General features: G+C 38.0%; 1 protein-coding gene across 1 annotated transcript in view; it reads right to left on the bottom strand.

The window, feature by feature from the left end:
- CNTN6 (contactin 6) overlaps positions 1 to 23,070 on the bottom strand; it is a 168,072-nt gene that overhangs the window by 53,734 nt on the left and 91,268 nt on the right. Inside the window, 2 exon segments of the mRNA XM_007076625.3 lie at positions 20,314 to 20,464; positions 22,449 to 22,578. Coding sequence (XP_007076687.3) covers positions 20,314 to 20,464; positions 22,449 to 22,578 — 281 coding nt within the window.

Here is a 23,070-nt window from a genome sequence, read left to right as displayed (position 1 = left end):
ACTCGAGAGGTGTATGCCAGGCGTTTTGAAAGGAGCCTAATGCCAGAAAGACTGTTCCCAGCATTAAGTTTCACTGCCTAAGAGGCTTCGTTGAATTCACGCAACCTCCTGTCTGTGTAATTGTCAAACTACTCTTTCTGATCCACAATGTTCTCATTTTTATTATGGGATGGAAAATAGGGTTGCTATGATAATTGAATTAATTAAATGCTAGCTATTAATCTCATGCTTACTCTTCATTGATACTAGTCTTTTGCCTTTGCTCTACTGCACAACTCAGACTAGGAATTTTTCTTTAAATATTTGTTTATAGTGCAAGAAAGAGAGAGAGAGAGAGCACATACCTGTGTTGGTAGGAGCAGAGCAGAGAGAGAGAGGGAGAGAGAGAATCCCAAGCAGGCTCCATGCTGTCAGAGCAGAGCCTGACACAGGGCTTGATCTCACAAACCATGAGATTATGACCTGAGCCAAAATCAAGAGGCAAATGTTTAACCAACTGAGCCATCCAGGTACCCCTAGGATTTTTGATTCTCATTTTGACTCTTACTCATGCCTGATGTCTTAAAATCCTTTCGTCTGATTGGATTCAGCAGCACATTTTGAGGTTTTCACTAACACATGGTTATCAGTCCCTGATTGTGTTGGATTTGGCATTATGTTCTGATACTCAACTTACATTGTATGTATATTTCCTCCTTAACACTTTCAATATAATCAATTCACACTTTAGCAATAAACACCCTTCCTCCCCCTCCCAAGTCTCAATTCTTAAGTATTCACTTAATTAGAATATTTAAACTGTTCACACAATTGAATAGAAAAACTTTCCCTAGGGGCACCTATATGGCTCAGTTGGTTAAGCCTCCAACTTCAGCTCAGGTCAGGATCTCGCTGTGTGAGTTCAAGCCCTGTGTCCAGCTCTGTGCTGACAGCTTGGAGCCTGAAGCCTGCTTCAGATTCTGTCTCCTTCTCTAGCTCTGCTCCTCCCCACTCAGGCTCTGTCTCTCTCTCCCTCTCTCTCTCTCTCTCTCTCTCTCTCTCAAAAATAAATAAACATTAAAGAAAGAATAAAAAAGAAAGAAGAAAAAAACTTTCCCTATATTACCAAAGCTTAGTACTCTATTCAGATGATTAAATCACAAACTAAGGCATTTGCATTTAAAATGTTCTGTGAAAATTAGAATTTAAAGACATTTACATGTGTAGATGTATCATCACTATCCAACATTTGAAAAATTAATAGTTGGCATTTGTAATGTACCACACTATTCCTCTAATTGCATTCTGTGCATTAAAAAGTTAGAAATTCAGAACTACATGCTGTATCTGACAGTCAGGTGACATTGGTAGATTTTTATAGGGGCATGAGAAAATGGAAAATGTGGAAAACTGCACCACCAACATAGGTAAACATTTCAAGGTTAATGGATAAGTTGAAGGAACACTATATATTAAGTGATTGAACATCCAACATTTCAATCTTTCTACTGTCAAGGAATGTTAGTGGCATAAACAGAAAACAAAAGTAATATTCAACCCATTTGCCAGATTTCATATCCTTTGACTTCTTCTTGATGAGTTATTGTGAACGAAATACCAGGGAGATGAATTACCAATCAAGTGAAGTCATAGGACTCTTTTACCTGAAACATGTATGTCAACTCTTGTGTCATTATAAGGAACTACAGAAAGACTAATGTAGAATGTTTTTATCCTTGCTTTCCTGGGTTGCATGTGATAACCTATTCATCCTACACGTCCTCAATATAATAGAGATTCACATTCACATGTAGTTATGACTACAGTGGATCTAATGTATATTCAACCTTTGGTTACCCTACATACAGAAAACAAATCTATATACATAGATCCCACATGAATAAAAATGAAGAAGGCTCTTATTTTGTTTGTTTGATATCAGCCATCACCCACCACAAAGTTTGAGGATGGAGAATACTAGCAGTAGCTAAATTTCATGAACTAAAAGAAATTAGGACATTGCACAATTATAATTTTTTATTGCTGAAACTAGAGCAATACTGCTATTTTTATAGTTAAATTATTAACTGGAGTATTGCTTCCAGTTCTGTCTAAAGATAATACCGTAGACCATGAAATTTTAATTGACGGACTAATTTTACTGATATCTCAAAAATGTAAAATAGATTGGATTAAAATGAGTTAGATAAGAAGTAGGAAAGTGTATATAAATTCTAACTCTACACAATTTAGGTTTTAGGTAAAATATCCCACTGGAATCCATTTTAGATCAAATGTTGATATTACATTTTAATAATTTTAGCACCTGATTATCATAGTTAAGGTATAATATCTATGCCAATTTCACTGTCATTTAATAAGCTATCTTTTAAAAATTCCTTATTTTAACAAGCTACAAAAAATGACTGACATGATCTACAAACAAGTAAATAGCAAAGCTTGCTCATTTAAATCAGAATAAAGTTCCTCCTTCCCATCTTTTTATGTCAATAACTTTAAATAGCTCTAATGGCAATTATACGCAAGAAATAGCTTACACCTCTGGCCAAGGGTAATTTAAAGATTTAATCAATGAATTAGTGCAACCCTATTTTATCATTCCTTCCATGACCATCAGAGCAGTAAGAAAAAAAGAAAGAAAAATGAGATAAACCCACACAAACAACAAAAAAGAGAAAGAGATGAGATAGAATAAAAATGAAGTGCTGTCTCGAGAGATGATTGAATGGGTGACAGAAAAAATCTACCTCTCTACTAAATGATGTAGATCATTCTCAGTAAAGCACAATACACTTACAATATTGAGTCAGTTCTAAACGAGAGGAAATGTATACCAGAACATTCAAGAAAATTTATGGAAGATGTTATTTGTCTCTCGTTTATCTGCCATTCAAGAAAAAAGCACAAATATTCTTTTCAGGAAAGCGTTGTATAAGTCTCAGAGAGAAAACAAATGTTCATAATTTGTAAATATTTCTTAAGAGTGTCTCCTTCACAGAACTGCCAGATGAAAACCTGGATAGAGGCTCTTCCTCAAATACCTGAGGATTTGCACTCCAATTTGCTTAGCTGAATCTCATCCAACTTCCCAAAGCTACTCTTGATTCCCACTGTTTCAGACATTCTCTCAGGTTATCTTAGTGTCATTGGTTGTCAAAGGTCCAGATAATACAAGCCCACCCGCAAAATGGCAGCCAACAGATAACCCTTTTTCTTTCCTTCCAAAGACTTTTCCCATGTAGTTTCTGCCTGGAGATACTCTATGTGGCTGACTGATGCCAAACTACCAGTTATGAGTCTGTGTTCTTAAAATGAGTCAGTGGCTAGTGCAATAAAATAGCCTGCATTTTGCTGCCTGTCTTTAACTGCCTCAATCTTAGCTCTGTTTCCCGGAGAACCTGGGAAAGCAGCTTTCTCTACCAAACTGCAGCACTTTTCTTCCTCTTTTTCAAAATATTAAAGATTAGTAATTTTTAATAATTTAAACATAGCCAGGATGTAGTCTTCTGATCCTGAGTCAGCACTTTTTCTATTGAATCATTATATGAATCATTATGCTGCCTTGTATTTTGAATTTTCTTTTTTTTAATTTTTAATGTTTATTTGCTTTTGAGAGAGAGAGAGACAGAGACAGAGAGACAGAGACAGAGAGAGACAGAGAGAGATTGAGCACGAGCAGGGGAGGGCCAGAGAAAGGAGACAAGGAATCCAAAGCAGGCTCCAGGCTCTGAGCTGTCAGCACATAGCCCGATGCGGGGCTCAAACCCACGAACCATGAAATCATGACCTGCGCCGAAGTCAGATGCTCAAATGACTGAGCCACTCAGCCGCCCCTTTCTTCTTTTCTTTCTTTTTTTTTATCACAGGAATTTTAGGTTCATAATAAAATTGAGAGAAGGGTACAGATATCCCATATACCCCTGCACATGCATAGCTCCTCCCATTATCAACATTCCCACTGGTGGTACACTTGTTACAAGTGAGGAATCCACACTGACACATCATAATCATCCAGGGGCCAGAGTTTACCTTAGGATTCACCCTTAGTGTTGTACGTGCTTGGGGTTTGGAAAAAAATATTTAATGACAGGTATCCATCATTATACTATCACACCAAGAATTTTCACTGTCTTAACAATCTTCTGTGCTCCAACTATTCATTCTTCCTTCTCCTAACCCCTGGCAATCTGATATTTTACTGTCTCCAAAGTTTTGCCTTTTCCAAAATGTCACATAATTGCAATCACCCAGTATGTAACCTTTCAGATTGGTTTCTTTCACTTAGTAATATGCATTTAAAATTCCTCCATATCTTTTCATGGCTTGATAGCTCATTTCTTTTTAGCACTTACTAATATCCCCGTGTCTGGATGTGGCACAGTATATTTATTCATTTACTTACTGAAGAATATCTTGCTTGCTTCCAAGTTTTGGCAATTATGAATCAAGATACTATAAATTATAGAGTGCAGGGTTTTGTATGGAGACAAGTTTCAAGTCCTTTGGGTAAATGTTAACAGGTATGATACGTGCATTGTATGGAAATAACATGTTTAGTTTTGTGGGAAACCTCCAAACTGTTTCCTAAAGTGGCTATACCATTTTGAATTCCCATCAGAAATGAATAAGAGTTCCTACTGCTCTACATCCTGACCATTTAGTGTTTGTATTCCAGATTCTGCCATTCCAATAGCCCTGTAGTAGTATTTCAATTTAATATGCATGTTCCTGATGACATATGATGTGGAGAATCTTCAAATGTGTGTTTGCCATCTGTATATCTTGTTTGGGGAGGTGTCTGTTCAGGTCTTTGACCCATTTTTTTTATGATAATTATTTTCTTATCCCTGAATTTTAATCATTGTTTGTGTATTTTAGATAACAGTTCTTTATCAGATGTGTCTCTTACAGATATTTTTTCCTAGTCTGTGGCTTGACTTCTCCTTCTGTTGACATTGTCTTTCACAGTGCAGTTGTTTTTTTTACAATTATTTTAATTAAGTCCAGCTTATTGTATGTTTTCTTCAGGAGTCTGCCTCTGGTGTTTTATCTAAAAAGTCATGGCCAGGGGTGCCTGGGTGGCTCAGTCTTCTGAGTGTCCAACTTTGGCTCAAGTCATGATCTCGCAGTTCATGAGTTCGAGCCCCGCGTGGGGCTCTGTGCTGACAGCTCAGAGCCTGGAGCCTGCTTCAGATTCCATGTCTCCCTCTCTCTCTCTCTGTGATTCTTCCACACACACTCTGTCTCTCTCTCAAAAATAAATAAAAATTTTGGGGCGCCTGGGTGGCTCAGTCGGTTAAGCGTTCGACTTCAGCTCAGGCCATGATTTCGAGGTCTGTGAGTTCGAGCCCCGCGTCAGACTCTGTGCTGTCAGTTCAGCCTGGAGCCTGCTTCGGATTCTGTGTCTCCTTCTCTCTCTGCCCCTCCCCCACTCACTCTCTGTCTCTCTCTATCAAAAAATGAATAAATGTTAAAAATTGTTTTTAATAAATAAAAATTAAAAAAAAAATTTAAAGTCATGGCCACACCCAAGGCCATCTAAGTTTTCCCCCAGCTCCTTACCTTCTGGGAGTTTTATAGCTTTGTTTCTATGTTTAGGTCTATGATCCATTTTGAATTCATTTTTGTGAAAGGTGTAAGGTCTGTGTCTAGATTCATTAAAAAAATTTATTTTGCATGTTGGTGTCCAATTGTTCCAGTAGTATTTGTTGAAAAGACTGTCTTTGCTTCATTGTATTGCCCTGGCTCCTTTGTTATAATTATCTTTTTAGACAAGTGTTCATTCTCTAAATAGACTGTAAAGCTGAGTTTTTTGAGGTAACTGCGGGGATTTTAAGACAATGGACTCTAAAGTCTGCTTGCTTTGTCTGTGTGCTGGTTCTCCCTTTATGGCTGTTGCACATTGGAAGCACTTGCTTGATTTCCTTGTAAGATATACCTGTACCTGGGGATAATGGAAATAATAACAACATTGGTATGTTTTGAGAATTACATTTTAAAATATTTTTAAAATGCTGGGCATTAGCCTGGAAGATAATGAAAGCCCCCAACATGGTAACTGTTACTCTTTATTTCTTTGTATTTTCTAAGAATACCTACAATTCATAAATACTTAATAAATACGCTTTTTGATTGTATTTACTCTGAAATCTTTAGCCTTTTTTTTTTGTAGGTCTACGTGTATATTTATTCATATTATGAGAACATACAGGAAACCAACAGAAAGCCACTTAGACAAATAACCTGTGTGTAAAAATGGACGCTAGGTAGAGGTATAAGCAAAGTCATTATTTGGCTAATTGACTTTCTGTTACTTTGCAGACTGCCATATAAAGTAGCACAAGAAGAGATACATTCAAATCAGTCTAACCAAGGATAAGACTTGAGTATATACAGCAAACCTTAATCATTCTTTCGTGCAGTTCCAATCTTGAAACTGAAGTTTTAACAAAGGCCATCCTAAAATCTTTTAAAGTTATTGTGTTGATATGGACTCTGTTGGGGGGAGGTGGGCATTCCTAACTAACTGACTCACAGAAAATACAGCAGTTATGTCTGTAGTATTTTCTTTGCCTCTGTCCTAGCTCCAGACAAATAATAGTGTTTCTTGGGTCTCTGGAACAGAGTTACATTAGGCACAGCGTGTTTAAATTTATATGTGCAATGGGGGGTGGCTAAGGCAAGGAAAGTAAAAAATGAAAACCTACATGAAGTGGCATCACTAATTGGCAGCACAAATAAATTCAATATTGCTATGTTTTGCCACAAGGCACAATTCTCTTGGTGCCCTAGAGGAAAACAGGCATGCATGGGTGTTGTTATGTTACCCCTTTATCACCACTCCCAATAAACTAGAGGAACATAGATTTTAAACACATTAAATAACTAAAGATATGCTTCCCTAGAAAGGATTAATCAAACATAATTTGGGGGTCATTACACAGCGAACTGTAAGGGTTTAACTCGCAAAGGATTGTTGAGAAGTGTTACCTGGAGATTAAAATGCACTCAAACACCTCTCAATTTATATGGAAGTCAAAACGTCACTGCTACCAGTGTCAAATTTTTTTTTTAATTCCTGATTTTCTGCAGTTGTATTTTATGCCTCGTGTAATTAATCGGTGCCAACAGCCAAATGTTTCAAAGTTAAGTCCCAGGTTCAACTGTCCTAAATTCCAAAGCAAAAACCAAGCATCAGATATTCAGACCTTAAAATGTATCAAAATATGACTCTTTATTTAATATATGCAAATAATTTAAGCACCAGCTTTGTAGTGGCTGACACACAACACAAACACAGATTCTGGGTGACTGAATGGTGACACAGATTAGGAGATGGCAGACAAGAGTAGTTGCTAAATAACATAATTATTTGGTGTCATGATATGTCTTTATTCCAACAGCATGCCAGAGTGCGCTGCTGTTTCCCGTGAAATGTTAAGGAAATGTGATTTAACATTAACAAAACAGCATCAGATGGAAAGTTTAGCTAAATTAATCCAGTGAAAGAGGCTGTTCAGTAGAAAATAAGGAAAGAGAAAGAAAAGTGTCTCCATTTGCTGAAGTATTTTGGGATGCTGGAGAAAACACAAAAGAGAATTAATACAGATTCATATGCTAACGTGCCTCACTACTGAAGCAGAGCAAAAGAAGACATGGGAAATTATAAAGTTGACAAAGGACAAAAAAAGTTTGTGAACACAGGACTTAAAAGGCATTTTTTTAAAAAAAGTATGCCCGTAAAATAAGTAGAGGAGAATCCATTGAAAACACAATGAGACAGAAAGAGCTGTGCAGAATGAAAGTTCAAACATTGCCAGGACATTTTGATTATACTTTCATTACATATATGATGATGAGCCTATTGTGGGATCTCAAGACTTTGAAAGTTTGCAAATGTAAAGTTGTATCTGAAGCATACTCTGAAACAGAAGAGATTCAGGTACAGCCAGGTGACCTTAAACCTGGAATTTTACCCCTGAGGTCCTTGGTTTCCCTCAAGCATAGCAAGAGAGGAATTTGGGCTGGGACATTTATTATTATTTCCCTTTTCACTCTACCTCTGGGGCGTCTGGGTAGCTCAGTCAGCTACACGTCCAACTTCGGCTCAGGTCATGATCTCACCATTCGTGGGTTCAAGTCCCATGTCAGGCTCTGTGCTGACAGCTCAGAGCGTGGAGCCTGCTTTGGAGTCTCTCTCTCTCTCTCTCTCTCTCTCTCTCTCTCTCTCTCCCCCTCCTCTGCTCTTGCTCTGTCTCTCAACAACAAATACATGAAAAGAAAAAAAATTCACTCTATCTCTGTCCTTCAGTGATTTCAGAAGGTGGTATATCTGGGAAATATTTTCCCCTGCTGTCCTGAATGTGGTTTTGGTGGTAGATGGGAGTGGAATCTCCAATTCTGGTTCCTTTCTGGCTACTGAACTATTGTATTCCTCAGAGTTTATAGAACCAAACTTAACAAACATGGCTGAGGATGGGATACCAACTTAGATGTGACTCCGTGTCTGCTAACTCTAATTATATCTTCTTCTTAATTGTAATACATAATTACATATCTAGATCAAGTCCCTCATGGACCTTAGGGAGTTTATCCTTATTTACCAAATTTGCATATCTATGCCTATATGTCACCAAAAATTATATTGTATGTTAAATTAACAATCTAATCAGTCTGGCACGAAACAGACACTCAGATCAATGGAACAGAATAGAGAACCCAGAAATGGACCCACAAACGTATGGCCAGCTAATCTTTGACAAAGCAGGAAAGAATATCCAATGGAATAAAGACAGTCTCTTCAGCAAGTGGTGCTGGGAAAACTGGACAGTGACATGCAGAAGAATGAACCTGGACTACTTTCTTACACCATACACGAAAATCAACTCAAAATGCATGAGAGACCTAATGTAAGAAGGGAAGCCATCAAAATCCTCAAGGGGAAAGCAGGCAAATACCTCTTTGATCTTGGCCGCAGCATCTTCTTACTCAACACATCTCCAGAGGGATGGAAACAAAGGGAAACAAAGGCAAAAATGAACTATTGGGACCTCATCAAAATAAAAGGTTTCTGAACAGTAAAGGAAACAATCATCAAAACTAAAAGGTAGCCGACAGAATGGGAGAAGATATTTGCAAATGACATATCAGATAAAGGGTTATTATCCAAAATCTATAAAGAACTTATCCAACTCAACACCCAAAAAACAAATAATCCAGTGAAGAAAAGGGCAAAAGACATGAAAAGACACTTCTCCAAAGACATCCAGATGGCCAACTGACACTTGAAAAAAGGCACATCACTCAACATCAGGGAAATACAAATCAAAACCACGAGACACCACCTCACACCTGTCAGAATGGCTAACATTAATAACTCAGGCAACAACAGATGTTGGCAAGGATGTGGAGAAAGAGCATCTCTTTTGTACTGTTGGTGGGAATGCCAGCTGGTGCAGCCATTCTGGAAAACAGTATGGAGGTTCCTCAAAAAATTAAAACTAGAACTACCCTACGACACAGCAATTGCACTACAGGTATTTATCCAAGGGATACAGGGATGTTGTTTTGAAGGGACACATATACCCCAATGTTTATAGCAGCACTATCAACAATAGCCAAATTATGGAAAGAGCTCAAATGTCCATCAATGGATGAATGGATAAAGAAGATGTGGTGTATACACACACACACACACACACACACACACACACACACACACACACACTGGCGTATTACATGGCAATCAAAAAGAGTGAAATCTTGCCATTTGCAACTATGTGGATAGAACTAGTGGGTATTATGCTAAGTGAAATTAATCAGAGAAAGACAAATATCATACAACTTTACTCACATGAGGACTTTAAAACACAGATGAACATCAGGGAAGGGAAGCAAAAATAATATAAAAACAGGGAGGGGGACAAAACAGAAGAGACTCTTAAATATGGAGAACAAACGGAGGGTTACTGGAGAGGTTGTGGGAGGGAGGGATGGGTTAAATGGGTAAGGAGCATTAAGGAATCTACTCCTGAAATCATTGTTGCACTATATGCTAATTTGGATGTAAATTAAAAAAAATACAATTTAAAAAATCTAATCAGTCATTTGAATCATTTGAATATTGTAGACAGAGGAGGCTAAGCCATTAAGAGGACTGATTTATTTTATTTTATTGGTGTGAATTAAGACTCCATCTAATGCAACTACATACAGACTTATTCTATACCTTTTATTGATAGAAAATTAGAACGTGACTGTATATATCACTGTTTTTAGAAGAGTTTTAGTCTTAACTAAAAAAAAATGAATAAGTAATGTATATAGTATGATGTTCTGCTTTTGGCTCCACAGATGGACACTGCATTACATCGGAAAACTAACTAAAGGCCTACCTGGTGGTACTGAAGATTACACAAAACTTTGGAGTCAGATCTTCCTGGAAGTGAACGCATTTCTATGATTAAAAGTGTGTAACTTTAGCTGTGATGTTTAACTTCGCTAAGCCTTAGTTCTAACCACCTAAAAAATATAAACAAATAACACATCCCTCATAGGCATCTTTTAAAAGTAAATGAAATGATGTCTCTAACATCCCAACACACTACCCACCCATGATAGGTACTCCATAAGTTGATATTATTACTACTACTATTATTGTTATTATTTGAGGAGACTCAGGGTCAACAACGAGAAAGCCGGATTTCTGACTGTATTTGTTAATTTAACCTTAGAAGGAAAACAAAAATGTGTATATTTAAGTATAACTAAGCACCCCTAAGCAGTCAAAGAGTCAACCATTGGATGGCTCTCAAAATGATTTGTGTCTGTACTTGTAGGAATTATATCCTGCAAGGAGGAAGGTAGGTGCATATCCAAACCTTTCAACCGGCATCATGTGTGACACTGTCTATGCGGTAAGACAGACACATAATCAACCTGTTTTCCGCACCTTTGTTTTCTAGGAAAAGTTCCTCTCTACACTTCAAGGGTTATTTCATGTCCCTCCAACCTGCTGAGGACTTTTCTGAAAGGCTGTAAGCTGAGTCGGTCCTCACCATCTTTTGTCTGTGATAACACACACCCCCGTTGCACTGGAGCTATTGACCTGTCTGCTTCCCCCACAAGACTCAGAGCTCATTCAAGTTTATAAACCCAGAATTTTTTCACAAGGCCTGTCAAAGTGGTTTGCAACTGTGCATATAAATAAATGAATAGTTTGACAAGTCACACTTGAGAATCAGATTTGTCACTCCAAATCAGCAATTCTCTAACTGTGCTCTCAGGAAATATAGGGGCTTCTCAGGGCACACTACAGGCTGCTGGAAGGAAGGCAGCTTATGGCTGAGGGAAAGTGGGCGGGGCATTGAGAGGGGCTCTGGGTCTCCCTCTCGGACATTAGTCAGATTGGTTCACTATTAGCTGTTTTATGAAATGGGCTCTAGCATTAGCTTCCTTTGGAAACAAAACAAGAACACCTGCCCTGCCAAAAACAAAACAAAACAAAACAACAACAACAACAACAACAACAAAAAACCCAATTCTACTATGGGAAAAAAAGAAAAAAAGATAAAGGAAAATGGGAAATAATAGCCAGTGACTAAAAAAAAAAAAAATGCTCTGACAAGCCTCACTCTTCATTGTGAAGATATTAACAAGACTGACTTTCACACAGTTGGTTGGGCTTTTATTTCTTCAACTGGATCATAATTTCTACAAGACAGCAATTCTATCCATCCCATTTATTTCTATTGATTTACGTTCTAGATGTCCACCAGCATGGATGAAAAGGTGTGGGTGTAACAAATACCTGTAGAGCAACCATTTCATTTCTAAGTAAGTAGCATTGTATTTTAAGCACATCAAGTAATCACTTCTTTCCACAAACGTCAAACTAAGAACAAAAGGTCATTTGTGTAAATTGCACTAATAACTGACCTTTTCTTCCTATAAAATTATTGCTGCTGAATATTTATGTAAATTTTGGAGGATATAAATGTCACTCAGAAATTAGAAGCACGCACTAAAGTAAGTGGATACCATTCCATGGCCAATTGTATTCATGTTTCCAAACAGTAACTGAACTAAGGACTTCTATCTCCTTGGCAGGGAGATAAGACAAAGAATCAAGCACTTTAAATAGGAAGCAAAGTTCTGGGGGGAAAGGAGATACAATGAAGTTTCTATTTTTCAAGCAGTATGTTTGCATCAAACCAGTGTTTCTCTAAGGGGTGTTCAAAAGTCTCAGCTTCTCCTCAGAGCAGAGGGGGTGAACTTACAATAAAAATGCAGATTCCTCAGCCCCGCTTCATACCCACTGACTGAAAATCTTGGACACGGCTCTGGGATCTGCATTTTTCACAAGGTTCTTATACATGATCAAGTTTGAAGCCTAATGATACAGACTACAAATTCAAACTCTACAATGAATCTTATATATTTTTCGACATAAGGTACGGTACAAGAATATAAGGTGCTATTTATTTGGGGAACTATTTTGCTTGGTCATATTTTCCCTTGGTTTAAAGCTACAGGATGGTGTTACCCATCATTAAAACATTTTAAATAGGGAACCAGACCAGTAAGAGTCTAACCCAAGGCAGTGGTGTAAAACAGCACACACTCAGCTGGGCAGGCTGAGTTTAAAGGCAGGCTTTACATCTTTAATGAACCAGAGCTTTCTCTGACCATGGCAGGCAGGTGGTTTCACATGCACTCTGCTGAAGGGTCAGTGCACCAGACCGGTAGAGGCCAGTGGGGATAAAGAAAGAAGGATTGGATGCAAGAGGAAAAAAATGAGGGCAAGACTGACAGGGGCGCACAGGATTTCAGCTTGTTAAATCTTTGCGTGACAGAGGCAAGAGTATCAGATGGCTCTTGACATCTTTAGCATGTATTCCCTTGGAAAGGCTCACCTTAACAAGGCTCTCAGGAGTTGAGTAGGAACAATTTAAAATTTTATTACATAGAAGCAGCACAGAAGGGAGATTGTAATAAGCCTGGCATTATGCAGACTGTCATTCTTCCTTAAACATGGGAACATATGGTTCATTTGCCTATTTGATACTCATGCTACCTGATGTACTAAGCACTATTACATTAAGTAGTTGGTGATACGAAATAAAATTAGGTTTATTTGCTTGTTCCATTACGAAGCTTTGCAAGGAGGAGGAAGAGCTAGAGAAGCCTGTGTGCTGGTGACAAAATTCTTGTTAAAGTTGCACTGAATAGACTTGTGTGGAGGGGATATTTTATGAAGGTTGAGCACTTGAGGATAAATGTAAAGGAATAAGGTAAAGTGGTGATAGAGAAAGGAGACATTGAAAGATACATAGAGAAGGGTCAAACAGGAAGGAGGCATCATATCACTGGCTCTCTTGCATCCAGGCGGACAGACCCCCATTAGGTGATAACCCAAAAGGTGAGATGGTTGTAAAAAGGCTCCCAGGAAAAGCAGAATGGTGGCAAAATGTTGGGCAATGGCCTATGTAACCAAAGGAACTACTCTGTATAGCTAGTTTAGCAAAGAGTGGAATGAAGACAAACTAATTTTTATTCTGTTCATCTTCTGTGTCAATACGCTAAGTAAGGGCTTTCAAGTAGATCCTCCCAAGGGTACTCTTTTTGCTCATGAAGAGAAGAAAGATGACACTATTTGCTCAAGAACCACTGATTCTATCTTGGCACAGAGAATACCCTGTTTCTCTTACCTTCTTTCTCTTCATCTCCTACTCACTCATCTCTACTTCCTCTTTCCTACTCATTCACTGCCATTTTTGACTTACCCCCCTTCCTCCACCCAGCACTTCCTCACAAAGGACTACTGTGTTAAGAGGGAGAGCTCAGGGCGTTGGAGCGCTATGCAGTTGGAAGTGGGCCTGCCAGGTTTGGGGCTCGAAGGCAAAAATACTGAATAAGCTCCATTACTAGATTCAATGCTACCTAAGGGATTCATATATTCCCAAAAGGTATATGTACTGTGTCAAGGGCCCAGGGCCACACAGGGTTTCAGAGTATCAGTATTAGAGAATAAAGCACACGAAATTCATGGATGTGAGAAGGTCTGTTTGTAACTCTCCCTCCCTCCTTCTCTCTCTCTCTCTCTCTCTCTCTCTCCCTCTCTCTCTGCCCCCCCCCCCTTTCCAACCCCAAGTGGATAGAGGTAATAAAATTGGTTCTAGGAGTTCACCAGTCCTCTGATATCAAGTCTGGGAAATATAATCACATTCTAAGACCAACTGCCAAGGGCTAGAACCTCTACTTTTCAGTTTGATAGTCAGTGAAACTCCAAGTATCTTTTTATTCAGCTCTTTGAGATTACCAGGGTAAAGGTAGTAGAAAAGTAACCATATGTAACTATGTGACAACTTTGTTCCTCAGGAATGTATCTGCATATGAAAAAAGTGTACTTTAATTTTAAGATATATAATGTATCTGATATACTGCCTGACTTATAGAAAGTGTTTAAAATGGTTATTTTCATTATTAATGACCATTTGTCTGCTATATAACAGGATTTTATTTTGTTTTCTTTTGCTTTATTTTATTTTATCTTAGGAAATGAGAGAGAAATGTGTATTTTTCTTTCCTTTCCTTTTGTTTTTTAGAAGAATGAAGAAATGTGGTGGATTATTTATTAATTCAATTATATTTCAATAATGGGAAAAACATTCTATCTCTTTATTTTTATTGTTCAGAGATTTTATGCACACTCTGACCAAATCCCAGGTGGTTTAGGCACTGTATTTAATGCTGCCTGTCAGAGGACAACTTTGAGCTGTCTGTCCAGCAGGTTAACATTTCCTATTAAATTTACGAGGTGATCCCTGAGCAGATAGCCAGCAGTCGCTGAGCACAAGGAGATAAATAAATCTAGGCCTTTGATTTCTGTCAGTTCACTTGCTAAGTGGATCCATGAGGAAAAAAAAAGAAGCGATTAATCAAACTTAGCCGATGTGAAATTGATTCCCTCAGTTGCCTCAGAATGCCTTGCAGAGATACCTTTGTGGGTTTTACCCTGGCTGGTAGAGGTAAGAATGTGTAACTGGGATTTGCATGAAGATTAAGATAACAGCAATAAATGCACCCGATAGCAGTAGAGTATAGAGATCACCCAGCCTTTCCACAGATACCACCAACTGAGTCTCATAGAACCATGTGGGAGAGACATGTACTATTTTCTCTAAGTGAGAACTAGTGAAGTTAAACGACTTGCTAGAAGTTATCAACTACATGAGGGGTAGGGTTGGGACTTGAACCCAGACCCTCTGACTCCCAATAACTTCAAAGACAAACACTTTCTTACGAAAGGATATTATGTGTCACATATTTGACTCGCTTAACATTTTACCCACCACACCTAGTCCAGTGTTTGGAACAAAATAGGTGCTCATTAAATATTTACAGACTGAATGAACACATCATGGGCCTATTAATTATTAAGTACGTTTTTGGTTTAAATGCAAAATGTCTTAAGTCAGGCAGATATGAACAACCCAAAGTAAATGTTACCTTTCATTGATTTAGCAACACAGAAAATATTTATTGAACGTCTATTATGTCCCAGGTTTGAGCTGGGTGCTGGGCATATAATGGTGAAGGAAACAGTGGTTCTCACCACGCTGTGGTGCTACAGTGTGGCTGCTAGGGCTCTCTAACCTCTGAATCCACCCAATGAGATCATTTTAGCTGTTTTGAACAATTTAAAGCAATCACCATGTCTGGCTCAATCGCTTGGCCACCTGAGGAAACCAGCGCAATACATAGAAAATTATAAGTATGATAGCAGCTGCAATTTTAACCTGGCACACTAATGTTTTGCATTGATTTCTATTTCTATTTCTAATATATAAACCCTATTCTGGCAGTCACTACATGGGTATAGGGTTTAATGTTTCTTAAAGTTGTTTTGATTGTATTTCACCTTAAATAAATCCAGAGAACAGTCACCTCAAAGGAAAAAAAGAGAGCGAGAGAGAGAGAATATGCTAGTGGTTGTATACAAGGTCAGGCCACTCATCAGTGACAGAACTGGGACCAAAATCCCCGTTTTCTTTTTGTTGTTGTTGTTATTTTTAAGTTTTTAATGTTTATTTTTGAAGGAGAGAGAATGAGTGGGAGAGGGGCAAAGAGAGAGGGAGACACAGAATTCAAAGCAGGCTCCAGGCTCTGAGCTGTCAGTACAGAGCCCAACACGGGGCTCGAACTCACAATCTGTGAGATCATGACCTGAGTGAATGCAGTCACCCAACCGACGGAGCCACCCAAGCATCCCAAAATCCCCATTTTCTAATTCCCAATGCAGGATTCTTTGCAACACATGCCCGTTTTCACCACAGGAACGTACCTCTGCTTCTGTTCAGTTTAGGTGTTATTGCTAAATGACTTGTAGCTCCAAAAAGAATGAAGTAAATGTCTTAAGACCATACATTCCCAGCAGGAAACCAGGAAGCCTGTGGACTGTAATGCCATCTATCTATTTTCAGATGTAGGAAAACTTTTCTACTTGGACAGTCTGCCATGAATACAAGTACTTATAAAGACAGAAATCATAAAAGAGTCAAGACTTCAACTGAAGCACACAGGCCAATAAGAAACATATTAATTATATTTAGAATTCTTGCTTGATCTGAATTACCAACACGTGAAAGTAGGTTAAATCATGTAATAACAGCCATTCCAAAAATGAAGAATCAAGTATGCTCTCTGTTACCTGTTGAGTGGAATAGACCTGGAAAAAGAGATGGGCAACTTGGCATAGAGTCTAAGCTTTATCATTTACTATATAGGTGATGTATGCTGTCTCATTTCATGTAAGAGTAGAGGAAAGTGTCAAAATATATATATTGCCACCATTTTTTTATAAGTAGGCAATACAGTAAGATTACTTTGAATAGGCTTCTTTAGAGTCCTTTCAACCATCTCTAGGCAGTTACACTTTACTGGAAGCAAGAGTTAGTGACAATGAAATTTCAAAGGAGACAGCTCCGTATACAAGTTTTATAACAGAAAGTAAAAATGTGCATTTTCCCACACAGGTCAAGAACTAAAAACTATTCCTACTTGGGATCATTGTAAACATTTAAGTTGTTGTCCATATGTGGCTTTTTAAACCTTTCTATGTGTACAGCTGTGTCATGTTTTAACAGAGGTATGAAAGGGTAGGAATTATATTTATGTTTCTACTGAAGTGAAATAAGCAGTCTGGCATGGCATTTCGAAATGTACACTGGGATTCAGTGTTTCTGTCTTTGAATTTAGGATCTAGCTCTGTAAAACTCCTTCCTACTCTCCTTCCTTCCTTCGTTTGTTCCTTCCTTCTCTAATTTTTACCTTCAACTTCTTTGGAAATCCCCATGATGAGACTAGAAAAAACCCATTAAGTCAACACAAATAGAAACACAGATGCAGTATTTCCCAAAAAGCAGCATGAAGCCATGCACTCAATGAAACCAGTCAGGTCAGAAGGCAATAGAAGTAGGGACAGGACAGGGATCATGCAGAGACACAAAGTCTCACGGATGGCTGTATGACCTTTGCAAATTACTGCTTAAGGTAATCTAGAACTGGCAGAGATACACCTCTGTAATTACTACGTACTTCTGCGGCTCATATTTATTTATTTTTTTCAATTTTTCAAGACGTGTGCTCAGGAGAAAATTCTTTTTGTTTCTTTTCTTTTATTGAAACCTGTAATGAAGTCCTATAGCAATGAGAGAACGAAATTAGAGAAGAAGCATCTGTGAATAGAAATCACACAGATCACTCCTTTAATTATAGTGAGACACGGGGTGCCTGGGTGGCTCAGTCGTATGAGCGTCTGACTTCATCTCAGGTCATGATCTTGTGGTTGAGAGTTTGAGCCCCAAGTTGGGCTCTATGCTAACAGCTCAGAGCCTGGGGCCTACTTCAGATTCCATATCTCCCTCTCTCTGCACCCTCCCGCTCCCCTGTCACTCAATGCTCTGTCTTGCTCTGTCTCAAAAATAAATATAAACATTAAAAAAATTAATTATAGTGAGACAATGCTTATTCTGATATGCTCTTAGTGATTATTCAAAAGATGAAAAGGTCCCAAATTCATTCTAGATGGGACAAAACAAAACATAAACCTGAAAAGTCATTTCAAAGCAGTTTCCCTCAAACCTCTCATTTCCTTACTTTATTTATTTATTTATTTATTTATTTATTTATTTATTTCCTTACTGTATTCAAATATTCTTCCTTCTCTTTCTCCTCCCCACATACATGGTGTTTAAGTGTTTAACGTTTATAGAAAGTAAACAACACTCATTCCTGCTCCTTATGTGAGGACTTTGAGTCACTTTAGGAAATGAAGTAATCGATTTGTCCCAACTCTCAGTACAAAGTGCTGCATTGGATACTTTGGTATCTCTTGAGTCTTCTAATTCTACAGCAGTGTCTTCGAACCTCAATTAGGTTTTAGGAATCAAAAAGGAATCATTTAAAAGGAATCCACATCCAAAGCTGTTGAGAATACCTGCAGTGATCTCCTAGGCAGTCTACACAGAGGAAGGAGCCCAGTCAGGGCTAGGGAAACAGATTTCCCCTTCATCAATCTTTTCCCCTTGGCTTTGAAGCTTCTGCTCTTATGTCGCAAGGCATCTTGTCCAGAAGAGCTTTTCTCTAAAGCTAGTGACGTCTTATATATTCATCCTTTTTGACACATTCATTCATTCCACAGATATTTATTGAGTTTAGGTTCTATACCAAAGGCACAGGGCATGCACAGACAGATTTGACAAAATCCCTGTCCTGGGAAAAGCTTCAGTGTAGGGCTATAGAGACCACTGGAGACAGGGGACAGCAAGGAATGGGAGTGCCCTAGAAAGGTCTTTATCTTGTCTATCTTGTCATGTCAGGAGAGCGTCTTCAAGGCTCCAGATATAGCCCTGATAGCACTCTATACCATCTGCTCTTCTTGTTTGTTTTAACCCCCTTTTCTCTCTCTCTTGACTACAAAGGCAGTCCTAGATCAGAAATAAAAATGGCATCCCTGCCTCCAGCCCATGACATTTTTACTGGCTCAGAAGATTCAATGCCAAAACCCAGATTTCTAGCTTTTCTGGAAATGTTTGAAGTTCTACAACCCTGTCTCAAGTTCTATCTTCCCACAAAAAAATGTCTACCTAAACTTGGAGTGACTATCTAGTTTTGGTGTAGAATTCACTCTCCAGACCTGTCTCATACTCTGGCAACCACCATATCTCCATATCTTATCATACATCATGCTTCAGCTGTCCTTTTTCTTTTCTTATAAACGTTTTTTAATGTTTATTTTTTGAGAGAAAGAGAGAGACAGAGTGCCAGCAGAGGAGGGGCAGAGAGAGAGGAAGACACAGAATCTGAATCAGGCTCCAGACTCTGAGCTGCCAGCACAGAGCCTGACATGGGGCTTGAACCCACAAACCATGATATCATGACCTGAGCTGAAGTCGGACACTTAACTGACTAAGCCACCCAGGTGTCCCTGTCCTTTTTTTTGCATGGCCTGTCTTGTTCATTTATGTTACTGGACTAGTAGGCTACGCATATGAATTAATGACACATATGATCTGACAAAGAGCTCACTGAAACATTTTCCTATATTCAGCACAGTGGCTCATGCAGGGTAGTATTCCACTGCACATCTGGTCACACGGTAACACGCACGGGTCATTCCAATAGAGCCACACATATTGCCTAGTCGTCCCTAGGTATACAAGGTTCTATAGTACAATGCAGCAAAATTTATTCTAAGTAGAGAAAAACACCTGTTTTGCTCTGTCTAAACTCTCATAGAAAACATGCCAGTGCTGATCCAGGATTTCTCAATCACATCTAGAACAGAAGGAAACCTCTTTTCTTTCTCTACAGGAACCTCTCTACATTTTTTTTTTTCATGTGGAGAATTCATTTTGTCATGGGGCGAACACCTGTGTGACTATTTAAAAACCACAACACCAGGTGTGTGAGTATAAGTGTCTTTCTCTTTTATGTAATGCTCTTCTCACTGATTTCTCAGCAGGCTGGGTCAGGAAGAAGCTGCAAGCTGAATATAGAAAAAAAGGTCTTAAAGGATTTTTTAAAATATGTCTATTACAAGTGCATGCACTAAATATGTTGCAGCAAAATTATACAAATAGGTCTTAAGTTTGTAAGATTCTTTAGTTTTTGCTGCCATGTGAAAATGTTTGGTATCTGTGGGTACCCAGTTGTAAGCTTACCCTAAGGGAGAGGATTTAGAAGACTTAGATTTGGAAGACGTTATACGGCAAAATATCTCAAAATATGAAACAAAAGAGATCTATTTACCTTTTGCTCTGTCTTAGCCTCTCCATTCCTCTTTTCCAGGAGATAGCTGCCCTAGGAAAAGCAGTTGGTTTGCATTCGATAGTGATATCCCCACCAACTTGCACAACTGAAGTTTTTTTAAGAGGATTCTTAGAGAAATCAGGAGCTGAGGCTAAAAACAAAATTAAAACCAAATTGTTAAGTTAGTCACTTAATTAACACGTGGTAACCTGATGGTGTAGTATACGAGACAGGATTTAAGGTTAACATGCAGAGCTTTTTTCAAGCTATTCTGCTCAGGTTGTTCTGGGACAAGTTACCAATTTAGCATCTTGGAGTTCTATTTTCATTTGAAAAATGAAGATGACAACAGATAATTACTTCAGAAATTTACTGAGGAGATTAAATGAGATAACATCTGTAAAGAACTCTAGCATAGTGCCTGGCACAAAGTATGTGTTCAATAAATGTAATTTATTTTTGTTTTGGTTCTAGTCATTGAAATAACAAAGGGCAATCAGGGCAGGGGAAGAACCAAGTTACAAAGAGCCACATTCTAAATCGTGTTTACAACAAAGAGGGTGAAGGTTGTCCCATAAGAGAGAGAAGAAGAGATTTTAACCCTGATTAGGGAAATCATTAAATCTCTTCCAGTCAAGGTAATGATCCTAAATGGGAAATATAAAATATCACTGAAATAAAGCAGAAATACTCTATCACTTTGTCAGATTTATTCAGGCAAGCCATTAACCAGCTAAATGGAAATACTCTGCCTTCGGTAGAAGCAGGCAAGCTGAGCAGATTTTTTTTTTTAAATGTCAGTTTCAACTTTGTCCCCACTCAATAAATGTTGAACAAATACCAATTCATGAGGGTGAGAAATTATTAGACTGCCTGGATGTATCTGAGTCTTTCCAGCTTCATGAATGTGGGAAGCCATGTGTCCAATCCTCACTCCTAGCTTGAAGTCTAAGTGGGCTGAAATTCCTTGAGATATGCCATGCTCTCTTGTTTCTGGGCATTTAAAGTATTGCTTCTCTTTACTGACTTGTGCATGCTTTTTCTACGGATCTCAGGCTTCAAGAGAACATCTTCAATTTAGGTTATTTTCAGCTTGTCATGAAGTCTGATAACACCTTCTCAGTTATTCACCATAATAATCATATTTTAAAATTTAGCTTTTTTTCCTCAGTGAAACTATAGGTTCTATGAAAGTAAAGATCACTTAAGTATTGATAATTATATCTTTACTACTTACTACACAATAACTTTTCAATAAATAGTAGTGATTGGAAGAATAAACAAATCAATGGCCATTGTCCATAAGCTTATGAAACCTTGTCTCTTTGCTTGATCCTTCCTCTCTCATTCCATTTCTTCCTACCATTAAGAAAACTTTGTGCTAAAAGAGACTGGTGGGTTGTTTGTTGTAACACACACCACTGAGAATATCATTCTTGAACTGCTTCTATCCCAAATTTTCCACTACAAGGACTCATCTTCCCAGCTTTCCTTGAGGTCTGGGTGGTCTTGTGGCAGGGTTCTAGCCATTGTCATAAAATGATTTTACTGTAAGGATGCACAGAAATTTTGTATTTTCTAATGAGAGGGATATATTTGGTCACTTTTGTCCCTTCCCTCTCCTTCTCCCTTAAGTATGGATTTTATTCCTGTAGCTAGAGCAGTCACTCCCTCAAGGCTACAAGCATGAGGGAAAATTTAAAGGATAATATTATCAATCATGGTGCTGTGGTTCAGTTACCACTCCTGAAATTCTTGTTAAAAGATAAAATAAATACCTGCTTAAATCACTATAAATTGAGATTTTCTTTTCCTATTTTTTGTTTGTTAGCAGTTGAAACACTCCTAAAGGATAATTTTGAGTTGTACTCAACACATGTGCTACGATCAGCTTTGGAGGACCCTTGTTCTGGCTTGGATGTACTCAACAGCAGACTTCTCTGGAAGCACTAATGTATTGCTCAAGCAGAATAATGATTTTCACCCTGCCTTTTTTTTATAGTTAATTTAGACATTTCCCATTATTTCAATGGAAAGCAATCTCTAATTTACAGAAAACTTGGGTTGATACTATGTATAATCATAGCTCACTAAAATGTCATTTTGAATTTTTCGGTTATAAATGAATGACTTACCTAATACTCTCAATTCTGCATTTGCATAAATTATCTGATATTTGTTTTCTGCAGCACACTGGTAGACACCAGAATCTGACACATTCAGCATAGTTATGATAAGTGTCCCATTTTCTATTTGAATTCTTTCCTAATAAAAGAAAAGCCACATAAAGATGTTAGTGTGTTAATGTAGGCACTCTCTTAACCAGAATACACTATTAAACATTGGTACATTTCTACAATATATGATATTTTGGTGCATGAGAACTGATGTTTATGAAGATGGAGCTTAATATACTGCAAGATTCCGAGCAGCTTTTTGAAGTTAAAAAAAGAAATATCCTTCCTATAATTTTAGGAGTTAGTATATTGTACGTTCTCTCATTTCTTTGAAAATTGGCATTGTCTGCATAGAATGTATGTTAACTCTGTTATATGGTATATAAAATAATTTGGATGATTCTAGCCTTCCAATTATTTCAGGAAATAGGGCTAATAATAATGTTAGACATGAATATAATGATTAGAAATATCCTTGGCTTTCCATCATAAGGTCTCCCAAAGACCTGAAATGTGATGGCTTGGTAGTTCTAATTGGAGGAGCTAAATTCTCCTTTTCTGAAGCCTACCATAGTATGCT

This window comes from Panthera tigris, chromosome A2, assembly GCF_018350195.1.
Source record: "Panthera tigris isolate Pti1 chromosome A2, P.tigris_Pti1_mat1.1, whole genome shotgun sequence".
Lineage (NCBI taxonomy): Eukaryota > Metazoa > Chordata > Mammalia > Carnivora > Felidae > Panthera > Panthera tigris.
Note: the sequence above shows the minus strand (reverse complement) of the source record. Positions and strands in the feature narration are given on the sequence as shown.